The sequence below is a fragment of the Clupea harengus genome, chromosome 17 (genome assembly GCF_900700415.2).
Source record: "Clupea harengus chromosome 17, Ch_v2.0.2, whole genome shotgun sequence".
NCBI lineage: Eukaryota > Metazoa > Chordata > Actinopteri > Clupeiformes > Clupeidae > Clupea > Clupea harengus.
In genome coordinates, this window is record NC_045168.1 from 5,433,878 (window position 1) to 5,451,527 (window position 17,650).

The window sequence follows — 17,650 nt, forward strand, 5'->3', positions numbered from 1 at the left end:
AAAAAAATAAAAAATAGAAGAAAAAAAACACAACTTTGGTCCAGCTTTGAGACCATATAAGATTTGTCCATATACAATATTATGCATGAGCGATCTGTGTGTGTGTGTGCGCATGCAAGCATGTCCAGGTGTTTGTCTGCATCTCTTTGCATGCAGCTGTATGCATTTATCTACATGTGTGCATGCGTAAGTGTGTGATATGGGTGCCCCTCCATTGTGACTCCGTTTGTGTGTGGTCAGAGAGTGTGAACACAGGGGACCAGGGCCCGGGCTCTAGACAGCATCCCTAGGGGACGCCCGAAAGTCGGGCAGGATTTCAGCTACTCTTCGTCGGAGCTGCTCCCTACGGACCTCCCGCTCCCTCTCCTCTCTCTGGAGCACTGGCAGACGCCGCCAGCTGAGGAAACAACCACTCACCACCCGCCTGGGAGAGAGAGAGAGAGAGAGAGATGGAGAGGGGAGGAGAAGAAAAGAGTGATAGAGCGAGCAAGAGAAAAGGAGAGAGACAGAAGGAGGGATAGAGGAGAGGAGAGGAAAGGAGAAGCAGCAGGGCAGAGACAGGAACGCAGGGACAAGGAGGGGAAAGGGGGAACAGAAAAAAGTATGAAAGTGAGAAGAGAAGAGCAGTGAACGAAGCGGAGAGAATTGAGACGGAGACAAAGTGGGTCATCTGCCACTGTAGCCCATCTCCACTGCTCTTCTCTATCACCTGAGCACAGGTAAGCCCTACCTGGCGCTGTGCTCTTGTGCCAGCTGCTCGCGGTCCCACGCCGCCAGCCGCTCGTCCGTCACGTAAGCCACGAGTGCGGTGAAGACCCGGTGCAGAATCCTCTCACGGCAGAACCTCTCAGCCCGCTCCTCCAGGAATGAGCGGTAGTCCTTCAGCTGAGCACACACACACACACACACACACACACACACACACACACACACACACAAATCAGAGGTACCGGAACAACAAAATCTCTGCAAAGCCTTTATCTCTGAAACATGATTGTGGCGTGACTGAGGATGTATGAGTGTGAGCGTGTGTTCGAATATTTTTGGGAGATGGACTGTGTTGCCTGTGTGTGTGTGTTGTAATTCATACACGTGTGTGTGTGTATATGTTTGAATGTATACACATAGTGTGCGTGTGTGTATTTGAATGCATACACGTTGTGTGTGTGTGTGTGCGTGCACATACTCGTTTCCAGCTGGAGAGGCTCCTCCGTAGTAAGATATGTCGGTGGAGGCTGGCGGCGCGGTCCTCTCTATCAGCCTGACACTGCTGGGTGGCATGATGCCAGAGCAGGAAGCAACGTCTCATGGCCGAGTGGTCGTGATGAGCGCCAGCCAGCTGGGAGTGGCACGGAGCAGGTGTAAGGCATCATCATCATCCCAGACACTCCACGGCAAGAACACTCACATGTCTTCGCTTCTCTTCTCCCCCTCCCCCCCTCGCTCTCGCTCACTTGCTTACTCTCCCTCTTTCACTCACTCTTCCTCTCTTTCTCTCTTCTATGTCTTATCCGTTCATTCTCTCTCTCTCTCTCTCTCTCATGCGCTCTCTTTTTCTTCTCACTTTCCTTCTACCTCTCCCTCTCATCTCTGTGTAATCATTACTTCTTTCTATTTCTGTCTAACATTCTATCTCATTCTCACTATCCATCACTTACTCACCTCCTTGTCATTTTTTCTTTCTTGCTCTCCCTTTCCACCCTCTCCCTCTTCTGTGTTTGTGCTCTCTCTCTCCCTCTCTCTGTCTCTCTCTCCCTCCCTCTTCTGTGTTTGTGCTTTCTCTCTCCCTCTCTTCCTCTCTCTCTTCCTCCCTCTCCTGTGTTTGTGCTATCTCTCTCCCTCTCCTGTGTTTGTTCTCTCTCTCTCTCTCTCTCTCTCTCCCTCCCCCTCCCCCTCCCCCTCCCTGGCCTCTGTGTGTGATTATCAGATGTCAGTACGGTGCCAAGCCCTCTCAGTAACAGGTGGTCAAGCAGGTGCTGAAGCTACAGTACACCAAAAACATCATCAGAGCGCAGGAAATGAGAATGTCTCCGTGTGACAAGGAACAGCTGGCCTTCCGGTGTCACTTACTAATGTGTGTGTGTGTGTGTGTGTGTGTGTGTGTGCCATGTAGACTGACTCTGAAAATAAGATCTTCATATGTTTAATTTATTGCATAATGTGTGTGGGAACTTTCTATGCAGTATGCATGTAGGTATGGGTCATATTTGGGTCAATTCTGTTTCTGACTGTGTGACAGAGAGGGAGGAATCTGTATTTATGACACAGGGGGTATATGTCTTTAACATATATGGATGTGTTTGGGTCCATGTTGTATGCCGATGGGAATGTTCACTTGCGAGGCATATGGCTTGGTCCTGACTGCAGGCTTGTGATAAATCACGGTGAAAGGTGGTGCCTGCACTGGACGCCCAGACTAGGGGGGTTTGGGGGAGCCGTCTGGCTACTCACCTGTGCGTTGGCATGGCACTGCTCCATAAGGCGTTTCCATGGCGCCAGGCCTTGCTGTAGCAAGAGTGTCCTTTGGTAGTGCTCCTTGGCCTGGTGCAGGAGCTCCTGCTCTCTCTCCTGTTTCCTCTGTTTTTCCAGCTCCCTCTGAATACACACACACATACACAAACACACACAAAGACACATCAACACACATCAACACACAGAATCCTAGGTTCTTACCCTTCAGATAAACAAACCTACTTGATCAAGGGCAATGCAATTATTTGCACCTACACACTATGGCGTAATATAAAATAATATTTAACTAATTCTATAAAACACACTATAGGGTAATAATATATAACTTCTATTTCTTTAAAACACACCATAGCATAATAATATATAACTTCTAATTCTATAAAACACACTATAGCATAATAATATCTAACTATTCTAATTCTGTAAAAAATAATAACTACTCTAAAAACACACAGAGGGCCCTAATTTGATAGATGCGCACCACGGATTCTTATGCGCAACAGAGAAGGACATTGTGTAATGTTATTTTGATTTCTAGGGCAGATTCATTTGGTCATTTCATAACATGCGCACAGACCTAATCGCCTTCAAGGGCGGACGGACACCTCATTTGAGTGTCTGAACAAAAAGGTAGGCGTTGCATGGCAATTGTTTTGAGGAAGGCGTTCTGCATTCCTTCTTTGGAATTTAACCTGGTTTTCAACATCTGGCAGGCGCATTTAATCTTTAAACAGTTTGACAGCGTTTGACCACTCATTACTAAATTGGCTGATCATTTAACTCAACAAAATGTCACCAAATGGCTATGAAGGCTATGCAATACACTCAACATCACACAGACAGTGACTAAAATAATGTAGAAGCCCATCATTCATCGAGGCCCTAATGCGCAACAAAAAGTGAGACAGAAAAAGTGATATTTTTTTGCGTTTTACAACATAACAGTCACTCAGTTTAGACCACTAATCAGCGCATTTTTCTCCCACATACAGTGGCAATTAAGATAGGCCAAAACTGAGACGGAGCGCAAGGACGTTTTTCCCCTAAAGACATACATTTTCACTGTATTCTACATAAATCATTTCCCTAATATCTTATGTAGATTGCTTTCATGCGTGTTTATTAGGCCCTTAGGCCTATATGCTAAATAATGTGAAGACCACTGCAATGATTACAATGATAATGTGATTTGATCTGTGCTGGGCTTGTATCAATTCAATAGTCTTTTGGACTTGGACAATGTCAGAATCCCTGTTGATATGATCAAAAGACACAAATTCAACAACACCCCCACAAATGAACATACCGTGTCAGGTGTCCCACAAAGATTCCCCACTACTACCCCACCATTTGCAGAAACACCAGACAACAGATTGCCCTTACAGTGTCAGGGTGAGTCAACAAGCACTTTTTACTGGTGTAAAAGCACAACCATGGTCGTGTGAACTCAAGCACACAAACACACACACACACAAACACAAGCACACACACACACACCAATTCAGAATTTGACGAAGAGAAAACTAATTGTGTCTGAGCACACATTCAACCCCATACACACAGAGCTACTGAGCTGTATTGATTAATCAATAAACACATTAACTAATTTATAAAAATAATGTACAACATTCTGTACAACACACATATAATAGTTTTGATCATTAAACACAATAACTACACAATGAAAAGAATTAAAAACATACCACACACGTCGCACACACACACACACACTCACACACATACCTCCCTCTGCTGCTTGCGTTCCTCTCTTTTCTTCTCGGTAGCAATGCGCTTCCCAGCCTCCTCTTCCCTCTCTCTCTCCTCCTCTGCTGCTTTCAGCTGGGCCTGGAGAAACATACACACACACACACACACGCACGCGTCACCTCCAACACACACTGCATCAACAGCCCATAAGACTAAATTCACAAATGAAGACGGATTTAAATTTTTTATCTTACATTCACATAAATAGTCAATTATCTATGCCCATTACAGCGTTTGTGTGAGTGCGTGTGTGTGAGTGTGAGTGTGAGTGTGAGTGTGTGTGTGTTTTTTGTCCACAACTGTAACCAGGTTGCTGAGAGAGGGAAATTAAGATTGCATAAACCTTTAATAAGCTCAACCTATTTAAAACCAATGTAAGTAAGGTAAGGGTATGTTTTAATGAAATCCTTGCAGAACTACAACATAGAAACGCACACATTTACTCACCTACACAGACACACCATTAAGGCTAACCCCCCCCCTGGCCGCTCTTTCCCACATACATTCACTCAAGGTCGAATCTTACACAAACACAAACACAAACACACACACACACACACACACACACACACACACACATGTCACCTCCAACACACATTTCATCAACAGCCCAGAAGACTAAATTCACAAATGAACTTTTTATCTTACATTCACATAAATAGTAAATTATCTATGCCCATTACAGCAATTGTGTGTGTGTGAGTGTGAGTGTGTGTTTTGTCCACCTGAGTAACCAGATTGCTGAGAGAGGGAAATTCAGATATCATAAACATTACATTTTGAAGGGGGAATCTTTAGACACACGCACACACACACACACACACACACACACACACACACACACAGACACAAACACTCACATACACAAACACACACTCACACACACACACTAAAAACAGAACTACACGTGGCCCATGTTCAAGCACTCACAAGTCTCTGCTCCTCTCTTTGCTTCTTCCTCTCCTCCACCTCTTTCCTGCGTTCAGCGCGCTGTTGAGCCCTCTCCTCCATAGCTGTAGGATTGATAAAAAAGAGAGAAAGACAGAGAGAGGGAGATGGATGGAGATAGGAGAGGGAGAGCAATTACCATCTGAATACCGTTTCAAATTAATACTGAATCAAAATATGTAGATATAAGTATTTTGCTGTTCATTGCTGTTTTTTCTTCTTTCTGTTCTTTTGTCTGCCCTTTAATATATTTGCTCTGTCTCTGTCTTTTAAAGGTACAATGTGTAGTTTTTAGTGGCATCAATTAGTAGAAATGGAATTCAGTGTTCATAATAATATTTTCATTAGTATATAACTACCTGTTACTATGAATCACTGTGGTTTTGATATCTTAGAATGAGCACTTCGTAACTACACAGGGAGCGAGTCCTCTACCACGGAGTCCGCCATGTTTCTACAGTAGCCCAGAACGCACAAACCAACACACAATTTAGGGCTTTTCTTATGGCATTTGATGTCCACCGTAGGTCCTCTTGTAAAGGGAAGGGTATTCAGCTGGTTGCAATTCCGCAACCCTACCACTAGATGCCACTTAAAACTACACACTGTACCTTTAATGCCCTGTTGTGGTAAAGTTAATAAAGCATTGTTTTATGTAGATGTGACTTTATACTAGAAATTCAGAACGAGAGAGAGAGTGTAATCAGGAAGGTTCACACAACAACAGCATTAGGGATTAACATGAACGCCACATGTTGATGGAAAAACGAATTAAATTAGGAGCCTTCACCCTTTAAAAGAACTGTCTGACTGTCTGGAACACGCTCACATTCATTAGACCAACAGTACTGGTCAAAAACATCTTCAATTCTACTGTAAGGTTCCTACTAGAAAACACCCTTAACACATCAAAACACAAAGTAGCACAAACGAATGAGAAAACAAGTGGTTTTATTTGCTTTCTCAGCCTCACATAGCTGCAATAACCCCTGACACGCATGGCTGACCCATATTTAACCGAGTTTGAGAGGACTGAATAAACACACTTAAAACAGCAACACATTTTATTTTGTGTTTCTTCATATGATTCTAGAAGGATGAATGTTATAATACACCATACTATAAGAGGAACCGCACATGCAACAAGATTATGAATATATACTGTTAATTTATGCATGTGTAAAACCTACAGTTTTATTCACACAATAAGAATATTAAATGGAATATATAAATAGATATATATAGAGTAATTATTATTCAATTATTTTTTATTTTGAGCGTGTTTTTCCACAAAGAGGATCAGGCTTGGAGATCTTCCAGCTTTCTCCTCTGGCTGTCATGGGGTATTTGTATATGTTTGTCTGTGTTACTCCAGAAATCTGTTTCATGACTCATGACTCATTCAATCCACTACTAGTGCTTTACTCCTTTCATTCAGGCAGGTAGATGAATCATCTCAACAGTCGTTTCAAGCTGGGTGGGCTTTTAGCCCTCAAGGCTAAGCACCAACCTAAATTGGACTATAAGTCAATTCTTTTAGCACTTCATAATGTGTACGTTCTGTCTCAAAACTTTCTTTTTCTCTGCTGCCTCCGAAAGGCAGTTTTCTCCCTTTGGTAATGACTTTTAGTAGCCTGGATACCAGACCGAACTTAGCCCCGCCCACAACATTTGAAGTCGGGAAGTTCGGTCTGGTGTCGCTCCGTTGGGGAGAAATTATCTCCGGACAGAAATTGCCGGACCAATCAAATTGTCAAGACGGGCTTTATACGATGATGGACAGATAATCAACAGTAACGTAATCAACACACAGGTTGAATTCGTTTTCAACAAACATGGCTGCCGCTGGAGAGCTGAAATGTATAGATTCGAGTCCATTTAGACATTGACAGTGCATTCATTTTGAAAGAGGAACAGAGAAACGCGACCAAGGCATTTATCAATCGAAAAGATGTTTTTGCCTTCCTTCCTACGGGATCCGGTAAAAGTTTAATTTATCAGCTGGCCCTGGTCACATACTACGTTGTTCTGATTGGTTGTAGGTAACCAATTGAGCGAAGAGGCATTTTTTCTCCTGGTTCGGTTGAAACACGCCCCATAATCACAGCCCAATGGAGTGGTATCAGACTCATATTCTGACTAGAATTATGAGTATGACATCGTCAGGCTAGACTTTTAGCACAATCATCCTCACCCACAGGCTGGGAACATATGCTGATTATGATTCCCAGCCATGATGCAATAGCGTGATTTCCATTATGAGTTAGTTTCATGAACCTTTTGTTAGATTCAAGAAAGACTCAAGAAGCAACTTCTATAGAAAAATTATCTCACACACGGTCTACTGAGCATCAAATCTACAAGTCTGTGGAGCTCAGAGAATAGAATAGAATAGAATAGAATATATTTATTTGTCATTGCACAAGTACAACGAAATTGAGGTAGCAGCTCTCAGACACAAAAACAATACAAATATAGATTGAACATATATATATACATATTTACACTATAAAAACACAAGACATATAACACAACAGAGAGACAAATACAGGTCAGTTTTGTGCATTGTTAAGTGCTATGATGGCTCTGGGATAGAAGCTGTTTCTCAGCCTGTCTGTTTTTGCTATGATGGTCCTAAAGCGTCTCCCTGAGGGCAACAGTTCAAATAGGTGGTAACCAGGGTGTGTTGAGTCTCTGAGGATACTGTGGGCTTTTCTGAGGCAGCGTGTTTTATAAATGTCCTCAAGAGGTGGAAGAGAGCAGCCAATTACTTTTTGCGCTGTGTTAATGACCCTCTGGAGTACCTTTCTTTCTGCTGCCGTGCAGCTGGCAAACCACAGCGAGATGCCATAGCTTAGCACTGACTCCACAGAGCAGCGGTAAAAGGACACTAACAGTTTCTTTTTTAATTTGTTCTTCCTGAGTAACCTCAGGAAATACAGCCTCTGTTGTGCCTTTTTCAGCAGTGCAATGGTGTTTCTGGTCCAGGAAAGGTCCTCCTCGATGTGAGTGCCCAGGAAGCTGAAGTCTGATACCCTCTCCACTCTCTCCCCATTGATGGCAATAGGCTGCATGTCCGATTTTTTCCTCCTATAGTCGACTATCAGCTCTTTTGTCTTGGAGGTGTTGAGGACAAGATTGTTCAAGGTGCACCATGTCGACAGCCTTTGCACCTCCTCCCTGTATGCAGTCTCATCTCCTCCTGAGATGAGCCCCACCACGGTTGTATCATCTGCAAACTTAATGATGGCATTGCTCGGGTGGGTGGGAGTGCAGTCATGGGTATAGATGGTGTAGAGTAGGGGGCTCAACACGCAGCCCTGCGGTGAGCCGATGCTGATGCTGAGAGCTGAGGAGAGATGGGATCCTACTCTAACCCTCTGGGAGCGGTCTGTCAGGAAATTTCTGATCCAGTAGCAGATTTGCTGTGAGAGCCCTAAGTCCATCAGTTTGGTGACCAGTCTGCTTGGTATGATCGTGTTGAAAGCAGAGCTGAAGTCTATGAAGAGCAGCCTGGCGTAATTCCCTCTCTGTTCCACGTGTGTAAGTGTGGTGTGGAGAGCCGTGGCAATAGCATCTTCTGTAGCCCTGTTTGCTCTGTATGCAAACTGGTGGGAGTCAAAAGTGGGTGGCAGGCTTGTTGTGATGTGACTCCGGACCAGTTTCTCAAAACACTTCATGATGATAGGTGTCAGTGCCACTGGTCGGTAGTCGTTAGGGGTGCTGGCAGTGGTCTTTTTTGGTAGAGGAATGATTGTGGAGGACTTCAGGCAGGGTGGAATCAAGCACTGGGATAGGGACTGGTTGAATATGTTGGTGAACACACCAGCCAGTTGGTCTGCACAGTCCCTCAGCACCCTCCCAGTCACACCGTCTGGTCCAGCAGCTTTTCTTGGGTTCACTGCCCGCAGAACACACCTTACCTCCTGTGCCTGCACTGTGAGGGTGTGGCTACAGGGGTCTAGTGGAAGTGGCGTGGTCACATCCGGTGTATCAACTTCAAAGCGTGTGAAGAAGCAGTTTAGCCCCTCAGCCAGCGAGTCATCACCGTCGGCTGCAGTTAGGTTGCTGGACCTGTAGTTGGTGATGTGTTGGACCCCTTGCCACACCTGCCGTATGTTGTTGCTGCTGAAGTGGTCCTCAATCCTCCTCTTGTATGCTGTCTTGGCCTCCCTGATGCCCCTCCTCAGGTTGGCTCTGGCAGTCCTGTACTGTGCCTCATCCCCAGACCTGAAGGCGCCGCTCCTCTCCTTCAACAGCACTTTGACTTCTTTTGTCATCCAGGGCTTCTGGTTAGGATACACCCGGATGCGCCTGTCCACTGTGACAGTGTCGACACAGTGTTTGATGTAGCACAAAACAGTCGAGGTGTACACTTCCAGGTCCTGGTGCTTGAAAATATCCCAGTTGGTGGTTTCAAAACAGTCCTGCAGCTGCTGAGAGGCATCATCAGGCCAAGTCTTAATAGTCTTTGTTGTGGGTGCTTTTTTCTTAAGGGGGGTGTATGCCGGTAAGAGTAGTAGGGACATGTGATCAGACAAGCCAAGGTGGGGTAGCTGTGTAGCCCTGTAACCATGCTTGATATTTGAGTAGGCTTTATCCAGTGTATTTTCTCCCCTGGTAGCACATTTTATGTGTTGGTAGAACTTAGGGAGCACTACCTTCAAATCAGCATGGTTGAAGTCGCCTGCTATCACGTGTACTGCCTCTGGATAGGTGTTTTGTTTAAGGCTGATGGCATTGTACAAGTGACTAAGGGCTGACTTGGCATTAGCATCCGGTGGTATATACACAGCAGTCACCATGACAACAGTAAACTCCCGTGGGAGGTACGTGGGTCTGCATTTAACAGTTAAATACTCGAGGTCTGGAGAGCAGTGGCTATCGATGGTCATGGCGTTGGTACACCAGTTGTTGTTGACATAAATGCATAGCCCCCCTCCTCTGCTCTTACCGGAGTTACTGTTCCTGTCCTGGCGATGAGCTGTGCGTCCTGCTAGCTCTATGGCCGTATCTGGAATGGATGAGTGGAGCCAGGTCTCCGTTATCAGCAGAATGCAACAGTCCTGTACGAGTCCGTTTGCTGCCATCTGTAGCTTCAGCTCATCCATTTTATTTGTGATGGATCTGGCATTTGAGAGGAAGATGCTAGGAAGTGGCAGTTTATGCGGTCGTCTTCTCAGCTGCGCGTAAACGCCAGCCCGGCAGCCTCGCTTTTGTCTCCTTTCATTTCGGCGCCTCCTCCTCCTGCCCGTGGGAATGACAATCCACGGAGAGCCTGCTGTCCGGGCTATATCCTCTGGTATGCTGTGTGTGTGGGTAAAGTCGCTGTTTACAGATTGTTCACTCCGTACTCCAATGTTTAGGAGATCCTGGCGACTGTAGACAGTCAAGTTGTGTACAAGTTGTGTACATGTCGCCATGGCAACCAACTAAGCGATTTCACTAAAACTAAACTAAACTACAACGAAACAGTTTACAAACAATGGCATCTTATAATCGGGAGAACCCCGAGCCGCTATTACACTTAAAACTTAACTAAAACTAAACTAAAACTACAACTAAACAATTACTAAAAACAAAAACAAAATCCTAGTCTGGAGAGCCCCCAGCCGCTGCGTGTTTACGCGCCGCCAACGAGAGAAAGAAAGAAAGAGAGCGAGAGAGAGAGAGGGAGGGAGAGAAAGAGTGAGGCACAGATATAGCAACACTAAAGTGTGGGTCGATATTTAAAGTTGATAGAAAGTTGGAAAAAGAAAAATGTGTTCTTCCTTTGCCAAGTCTTCTGTAACAATACCCTTCTCTCCGGTGCAATGCTGTGCTCCAAAGAAGCGTGATGTAGGCTGCTGTAAGGCCTTGAGTGAGAGAATCTGGGCACGTGCACATGTTAGTGTACGCTCGCGTGCTATCAATACTTTGTGCTTTTCTGTGGTTCTTCCGTAAGCATTCCAAGGCTCTGGGAGCCCTGAAAATTCATTTCTTGCAGCACAACTGACATAGCAGGCCAAAGCCCTGTGATCCCTACAGCATGTGTTTGTAAAGTGTTCATGTGTAAAGTGTGTGTGTGTGTGTGTACTGAGTGTCTGTGTATGTATTGAGTGTCTGTGTATGTGTGAGCGTGTGTGTATCAAGTGTGTGCGCTTGTGTGTGTCTGACCTTGCACAGCAGGGTGCGGGGCTGTGGAGTTTTTCTGTTGGTTTCTAGGTGCGGGGTTGCTGATATTGGTTTCCCTTGAGATGCCTTGAGGCCTGGAAGTAAAACTAATGAATATTAGAGCAGCTTTCACACACACACGGTGAAAAGAATACTAACTTGTTGTCTCAAGGCTTCCCAGTAAAAGGTAAACTCTCTCTCTGTACCACAAACACACACATTCACGGTTTTAAGCTTGCATCCATCAATAAAGGTCAATAGGTCCTCACCTGACTTTGTCTGGATCTCTCTTCCCTGTGTGTGGCTCCTTGAGGCCATTGAGTTGTGTGATTGGCTGCCTGGGTCCTGCTGGGGTCTGTGCGTTGGCACAGGTTTGAACATCGGCGGACCGCTTCCGAAGCTCCGCCATGTTGTGCGTGTCCTGCAGCTGAGCGATCAGCTCCTGCTGCTCCCTCAGGCGCCTCTGTTGCTCTGCGATCACCTGCTGCTGCGCCGCGTGCCGGTGCTCAAACCTCCCACCATGCAGTTCCGCTCCCAAACTCCGGGGGGCGCCGGTGAGCGGTCCCTGCTGCTGGCCGTTCCTCCTGGCCAGCTGCTGTAGCTCGGCCGCACTGAGGGCGGCGTGCCCACGGGTGACCTGCCAAGCCACCTTCGGAGGCGAGCCGCCACGGGCATTGCCGTGGGCTTCACTGCGGGCACCATCCAAGGTAATTAGAGGGGAGGCAGAGGTGGGCGCGGTGCCAGGGCATTGCGATGTGGGGACTGTGACCTGCTGGGAGACGAGAAGTGAGCCAAATTGGAGATGGCTGCGCATGACTGCATGTCGGCTCCCCTTAGCGTTTGGGCGGGCGCCATGACACTTTCCACATCAATTCTGGCACATACTGTAGCAGAGATCCACCTTAGGTGAAGAAGCTATTTCCTGGCGTCCCCATCCCCATCCCCACACCCATCCCTTCGCCTGGTCCTGTCTACCTCTCTTCATGTTTTAAAACATATCTCAGCCACTGTCACTCAGAATGCTCCTCCAAAACTCATCTCTTGCCGCCCCCCCCCCCCCCCCCCTCTCCCCCAAACCGCTGCCCCCTTTGCACCGGCCTGCCTGGGAAATAAATTAAAGCTTTTATTTTGTTCAAATTATTCATTCAAAAAGTTTCTATAATTGTGTTGATAAACTTCCTTGACAGAAACATGAGTGATTATCCAACGCGGGCAGCGCTTGCTGTCCTTGGCATTGTGTTGGTGCGGTGCGTAGAGCTGGAAGATTAATATGGGAGACCAAGCGCTTTCAATTGTGTGCTTTATTGCCTGGCGCAGGCTGGATAGTTTTGCTGAGCACCCCACCTCATGTTTCATTAATGAACAATAATTCGGGTTATACAACCCCCCCCCCCCCCAGTATTCTTGCTCGGTATTTAGGAGATGTTGTTGTAAAAAAAATATCTGTACATTTTGTTTCTGTCGCTGAGAAAGACAGAAAGGAGCAGAGAGAGATAGACAGAAAGGTAGAGGGAGAGAGAAAAAAGGAGATAGAGACAGAGAAAAGGAGAGAAAGAAAGAGAGAGGGAGTGGGTGACTGAGAAGCAAATCAAGGGGACCTGCTTGCCAGGTGAGGCTTACCTGGGTATTTATGGGTTCTGATTGGCTGGATTTTTCGGCTAGGTCTATAACTGGCTCAACATGGGTGTGCTCAACCCCTAACTTCCCTGAGACAGCAGCAGAAATCAGGGCGGCCATTTTGCGTTTGGTTTCCTCTTGCTGCTGAAGTAGCTCCCGACGCTCTCTCTCCATTCGACACCAGAGCTGCCAATCATTCAGGCACCGCCTCAACAGCCTTTTACGGTCACTCTCTGCAGCCACTTGACAACGCCTGAGGGAATATCAACCTGTCAATCAAACTCATATTCATATTTCAACCATGACCATCTCCCATAATTCAAATGGTTGTACAAGTACCATGTCCAAGGCTAATTACAAAACAAGCCCAACAAACCTTGAGCTGTTGTTCAAAATTGTTGTGGGATTATTATGTTTCCAGAGCCTATTCACTTTAAACGGACCCAGAGGACAGTGTCTGGTACTTGTTTCAGAGATGGGGAAGAGCATCCATTTTTTATTACATAAAGATGCCAATTCCATAGCCAAATTAAATTGCAGAGATGATTAAAAGTGACCTTGTTTAATATTTTGGGGACAGGATATAATGATTTGCATGGAGATCGCTTACAGTGCCAAAGGCCTACTCTGTCTAAGATGAGACTAGATGTCCCTTTGTTGTTCAGTTAGGGGAGTGAATTCAAGGACTTCATTCATGAATTACAATACCTTCCCTACTGCAGCAATGGAGGTATTATGACCAAATGTATGAATATACGATTACTCAGTCCCTCTCAGTCCTTAGACCCTCACCATGTATTATTGCATGTATATATTGTACTGTGTGTACTGTACTGTACTGTATTGATGTATATGTATACGTATATATATACAGTATATATGTATATGTATGTATGTATGTATACATTATATATGTGTATTTATATGTGTGTATCAGTTTATGGAACAAGGTGACAACAACACCAGGTTGTGGGTTTCCAGGGAGCGCATGGACTGAAAAAGCACAACAGACATACAAAAGATATACCTTCCTGAGTATACAAAACTACAACTATAACCTAAGAAGTAATATACAGATTGCCCATGATCAAGGATAGAGCCCTGGGTGATGTGGTCATGTGATCTTACTTGTTCTCCAATCGCAGCTCCTCCTCTGTTCTCTCCGCCTCTCTCTCCTCCCTATTGGCCCAGACCAGGGCTCGCCATGCCCGCCAGACCCGCAGTTTTCTCCTCCAATCACAGAGCGCTCCCGCCTTGCCCTGGCGCACCCGCCGTGCCAGCACTAAGGTGAACCAGGCTGAGAAGTGCTTGTGCAGGCACTAGACACACACACACACACACACACACACACACACACACACAATCATCAATGAACCTTACTCACACACTTGCAGATACACACATATTTTATGACCACAAAATCACCAATAACATTCTCACACACACACGATGGCTGCAATCGATGGCTGCAATCGACTTGTCTTCAGTCTTTTTTTATTTGCAATTTTCCAATTGCCGAACATACAGTACATGACTTGAATGCACCAAATGCTGAGGGTCTGATCATCTGGATCTGGAGTGTAAGTTATTTTTAGCACTATGACAAGCCCACTACTCAACGCTGGGAGGATCTGTAGACCTCCAAGAGTGCTGAGAAGCTCTATTTATTGTTGTGTGTTGTTGTTCTGTGTTGTAATAACACACATACACGTAGTAACACACACACACACACACACACACAAACACACACACACACACACACACACACACACACACATTCACACACACACATCCAAATCCTTACTTGTAGATTCAGCATGTGGACTCTAGCCTCAACCTGCTCTTGTACAAGTTGTTCTTCGTCTCGCTGCTTCTGGGAGTTGAATGCAAACCCTGCAGGTTTAATGGACTGAGTTGCTCTCTGCTTGGCTTCTCTGTCTTGCCTCTCTTTTTCCCTGGAACAAAGACCAAGTGCCTTTTAAACATAAAATGCCTGATCACAAAAAGCACAAACACCCACACACACTTTATTTGCTATCCTAAAGACCTTTGATTTGATTTGTTTTCTTTATAGAACTCAGAGCTCTTTTAGTTTTATTGCTCTCACATAAACACATTTTTTTGCCTCAACAGTATTGGGAAAAGGGAAATGTGGGCCAGCCATCACCATGGCAACCTTACATCCTCCGAGCGAGCTGCTCCACGGCTCTGCTCGCCTCCATCTCCCGGCGCAGTCGCACCACCTCCTGCTGTAGGAGCTCTTCATTCCTACGCTCCTTCTGACGGCACCTACTCTCCTCCTCCCTCACCCTCCTCTGGGCCTCCTCGTGGACCTCCTTTCTCGTCTCCCTCTCCTGGCGCTCCCTCTCCCTCTCCGCGTCTCTCTTCAGTCGGTTCTCCTTCACCTGTCTGTGCCGCACCTCCATGGTCAGGCCGGGGTTCCTTGTTCTCCTCTTGCCCCTGTCACAGTCCAGGCTCAGGTCCTCCACTGTCCCAGAATCCAACACTTCATGCTCCATGAGCTCCTGAAGGAAGTTATTCACCACAGAGCTCTCCTCTTCCTGCTCCAGGTCGGTATACATGTCTATGGCACCAAGAGAAAGTCACAGTGTAAACAACAAAGAATGTGTTAAGAAAAGAAAGGGCAACTGTAACGTCATAGCAAATGTGAATGAAGAAAGAAAACAGAAATAACCCTTATACCATAAAAACTTTTGTACTGGGACACAGCTGGATGATTCTGTGCCCTTGACACAGGGCCCCCTATTTTGTTGCTGGAGCCGATGATGTCTTCCTCCTCCACTTCATCCATCTCCAGCTCAAGGCGCAGCTTTTTGTTCATCCATTCACTCAGAATTGCCTGAGCTACAGAGTAAGGAACAATAGCAACAATGAGCACTAAAGGACCATATAACAAAAAGGATTCTCAGCTTCAGAAATGTATCTGTGTGCTACATGTGAGAATTCCTTTCAATCCAACCATGTGCTCGACATTAAATTCACCGCATGTGGGTTTGCACATAATGTTTCATGCTCGATTACACTGAATGACACACCTGAGTACTCTATGTGTCCTTTGTTGCATTGTCAGAACTTGCAATAAGAGTACAGAGTAGTATGGTGGTCACGTTTGATAGGACTTACCTTCGCCATATGCTTCGTCATGGTCCTGCAATTGATCCATGCTCTGTAATGCAACTGTCTGACTGTGAACGCCAGCGTGGGATTTCTTAAGGGAGAAAACCTCAGAGACAGCAAACTCTGAAGCTTTCTCCACTCTCTAAGAAAATAAGGAAACATTTTAGAAGGCAAGGAAAGTGTGCGTGTGTGTGTGTGTGTGTGTGTGTGTGTGTGTGCGTGATGGTGGTAGTGCGGTGGCATAAGGGGAATTTTTAGAGGCTTTACATAAAAACACAACACAAATCATATGCGTAGATCACATACACATTATTCATGAAAAACACCCCGTTCTAAGAGAGGGAGAAAGAGATAAAGAGGGTGGCTGAGAGGGTTGTGAATCAAATTACCCACCTTTATCCAATGGTCTATGTCATGGTTATCAAATTGCACCTAGAGTACAGAATACAAGGAAAGTGCAAATGGATTTTCATTATGGTGTGAAGTGAAAAGCTGGATGACAAAAAAGTTTGGAATACCAATATGGCCATGCAGAGGCAGCCTATAAATTCAACCCATAAAGCTGCTGAAAAGCTGTCAGTTATTTGATACAAATTGGCTACTTAGAAATAATGTCATACCCCTAATTTTCCTGTCTCGTCCCGAATGCACGCACAATATCTCACATAGATTCATTTGAAAGGTCATATGAGGCCTTCTAGATAGACCTTTAAACTCCGAAGACAGATACCCATACACTAACATCTTATTAGAATGTAAAATGTAACGATCTTGTTTGAATAGGAAAAATAATAGAAATAATACCATCAAATACATTTAAAATATGGTTTAAAGGCTGTCCTAAAAAAAACAGCTATACAACTAGAAATATTCGGAAACCTTACGCCCACGCCAAAATTTGGACTGACATCCTTCCAAGCGAGTGTAACATTAACAAACAAACCAAATATCCACCTACTTAAACATACAAACTCACTGCATCATTGTGTGTGAGAAGAATTACCTTCGTGGTTGATGGCGTTTTGCTTTGGGTTATTTTTTTCCAGCGAAAAAGGTCAGGTCTGTGTCCATCTCTCATTATGGATGAACGTGGAAATTAGAATGTTAAGAATACTGAAACTTATCAAATACTTCTTACATTTAACACTTAATACAGTTTTTTATTTAGATCCAATTCTATCTCCCTGTAGCTGTTCTGGTCTCTCTTGCTGTAAACTTCCCGGGTAGATCACACTGAATAGAAATGAAATCTGGGTATTGTAGTTAATCACTAAAGTTTTGTTACTTTCATTGAACCTATTTTCACCAAAAGTACACCACAAGTCCCACAATACAGCGCCCACCAAAGCGTCGTTTCTGTTACTATAGCAACTCCCCTGCCTCTCCCTACAAACATTGCAATAGAATCTGGACAAAATACAACATTGTTGAAGTTAGTTCACCGGCCACCGTAGTGTATATTATTAAAAAAGTAATTTGTTACACATTAGAATTGCCCTTCCTCTGTGTGCCTTAAACTATTGTCTGTGTTTAAACTGGGAGGTATGTTCATGAA

General features: G+C 45.1%; 1 protein-coding gene across 1 annotated transcript; it reads right to left on the reverse strand.

Moving 5' to 3' along the window:
• Positions 1-98: 98 nt before the first annotated feature.
• Positions 99-17,635, reverse strand: ccdc191 (coiled-coil domain containing 191). Its single transcript, XM_031583577.2, has 16 exons — positions 17,099-17,635; positions 16,489-16,527; positions 16,102-16,237; positions 15,661-15,822; positions 15,139-15,541; positions 14,762-14,912; positions 14,086-14,276; positions 12,961-13,210; positions 11,610-12,112; positions 11,344-11,435; positions 5,170-5,252; positions 4,216-4,317; positions 2,452-2,595; positions 1,187-1,339; positions 731-885; positions 99-424 (listed from the first exon to the last, which is right to left on the reverse strand). The coding sequence occupies exons 1-16, from the start codon at positions 17,171-17,173 to the stop codon at positions 274-276; spliced, it is 2,790 nt and encodes a 929-aa protein (XP_031439437.1). The 5' UTR covers positions 17,174-17,635; the 3' UTR covers positions 99-273.
• Between the last annotated feature and the right edge of the window lie 15 nt (positions 17,636-17,650).

Coding starts and splice junctions, on each gene's coding strand:
- ccdc191 (XM_031583577.2), bottom strand. CDS start 17,173: ATGAGAGATGGACACAGACCTGACCTTTTTCGCTGGAAAAAAATAACC. Junction 11,436..11,609: donor AGAGATCCAGACAAAGTCAG/GTGAGGACCTAT, acceptor TTTTACTTCCAG/GCCTCAAGGCATCTCAAGGG. Junction 886..1,186: donor GCCTCTCCAGCTGGAAACGA/GTATGTGCACGC, acceptor GTGTGTGCTCAG/CTGAAGGACTACCGCTCATT.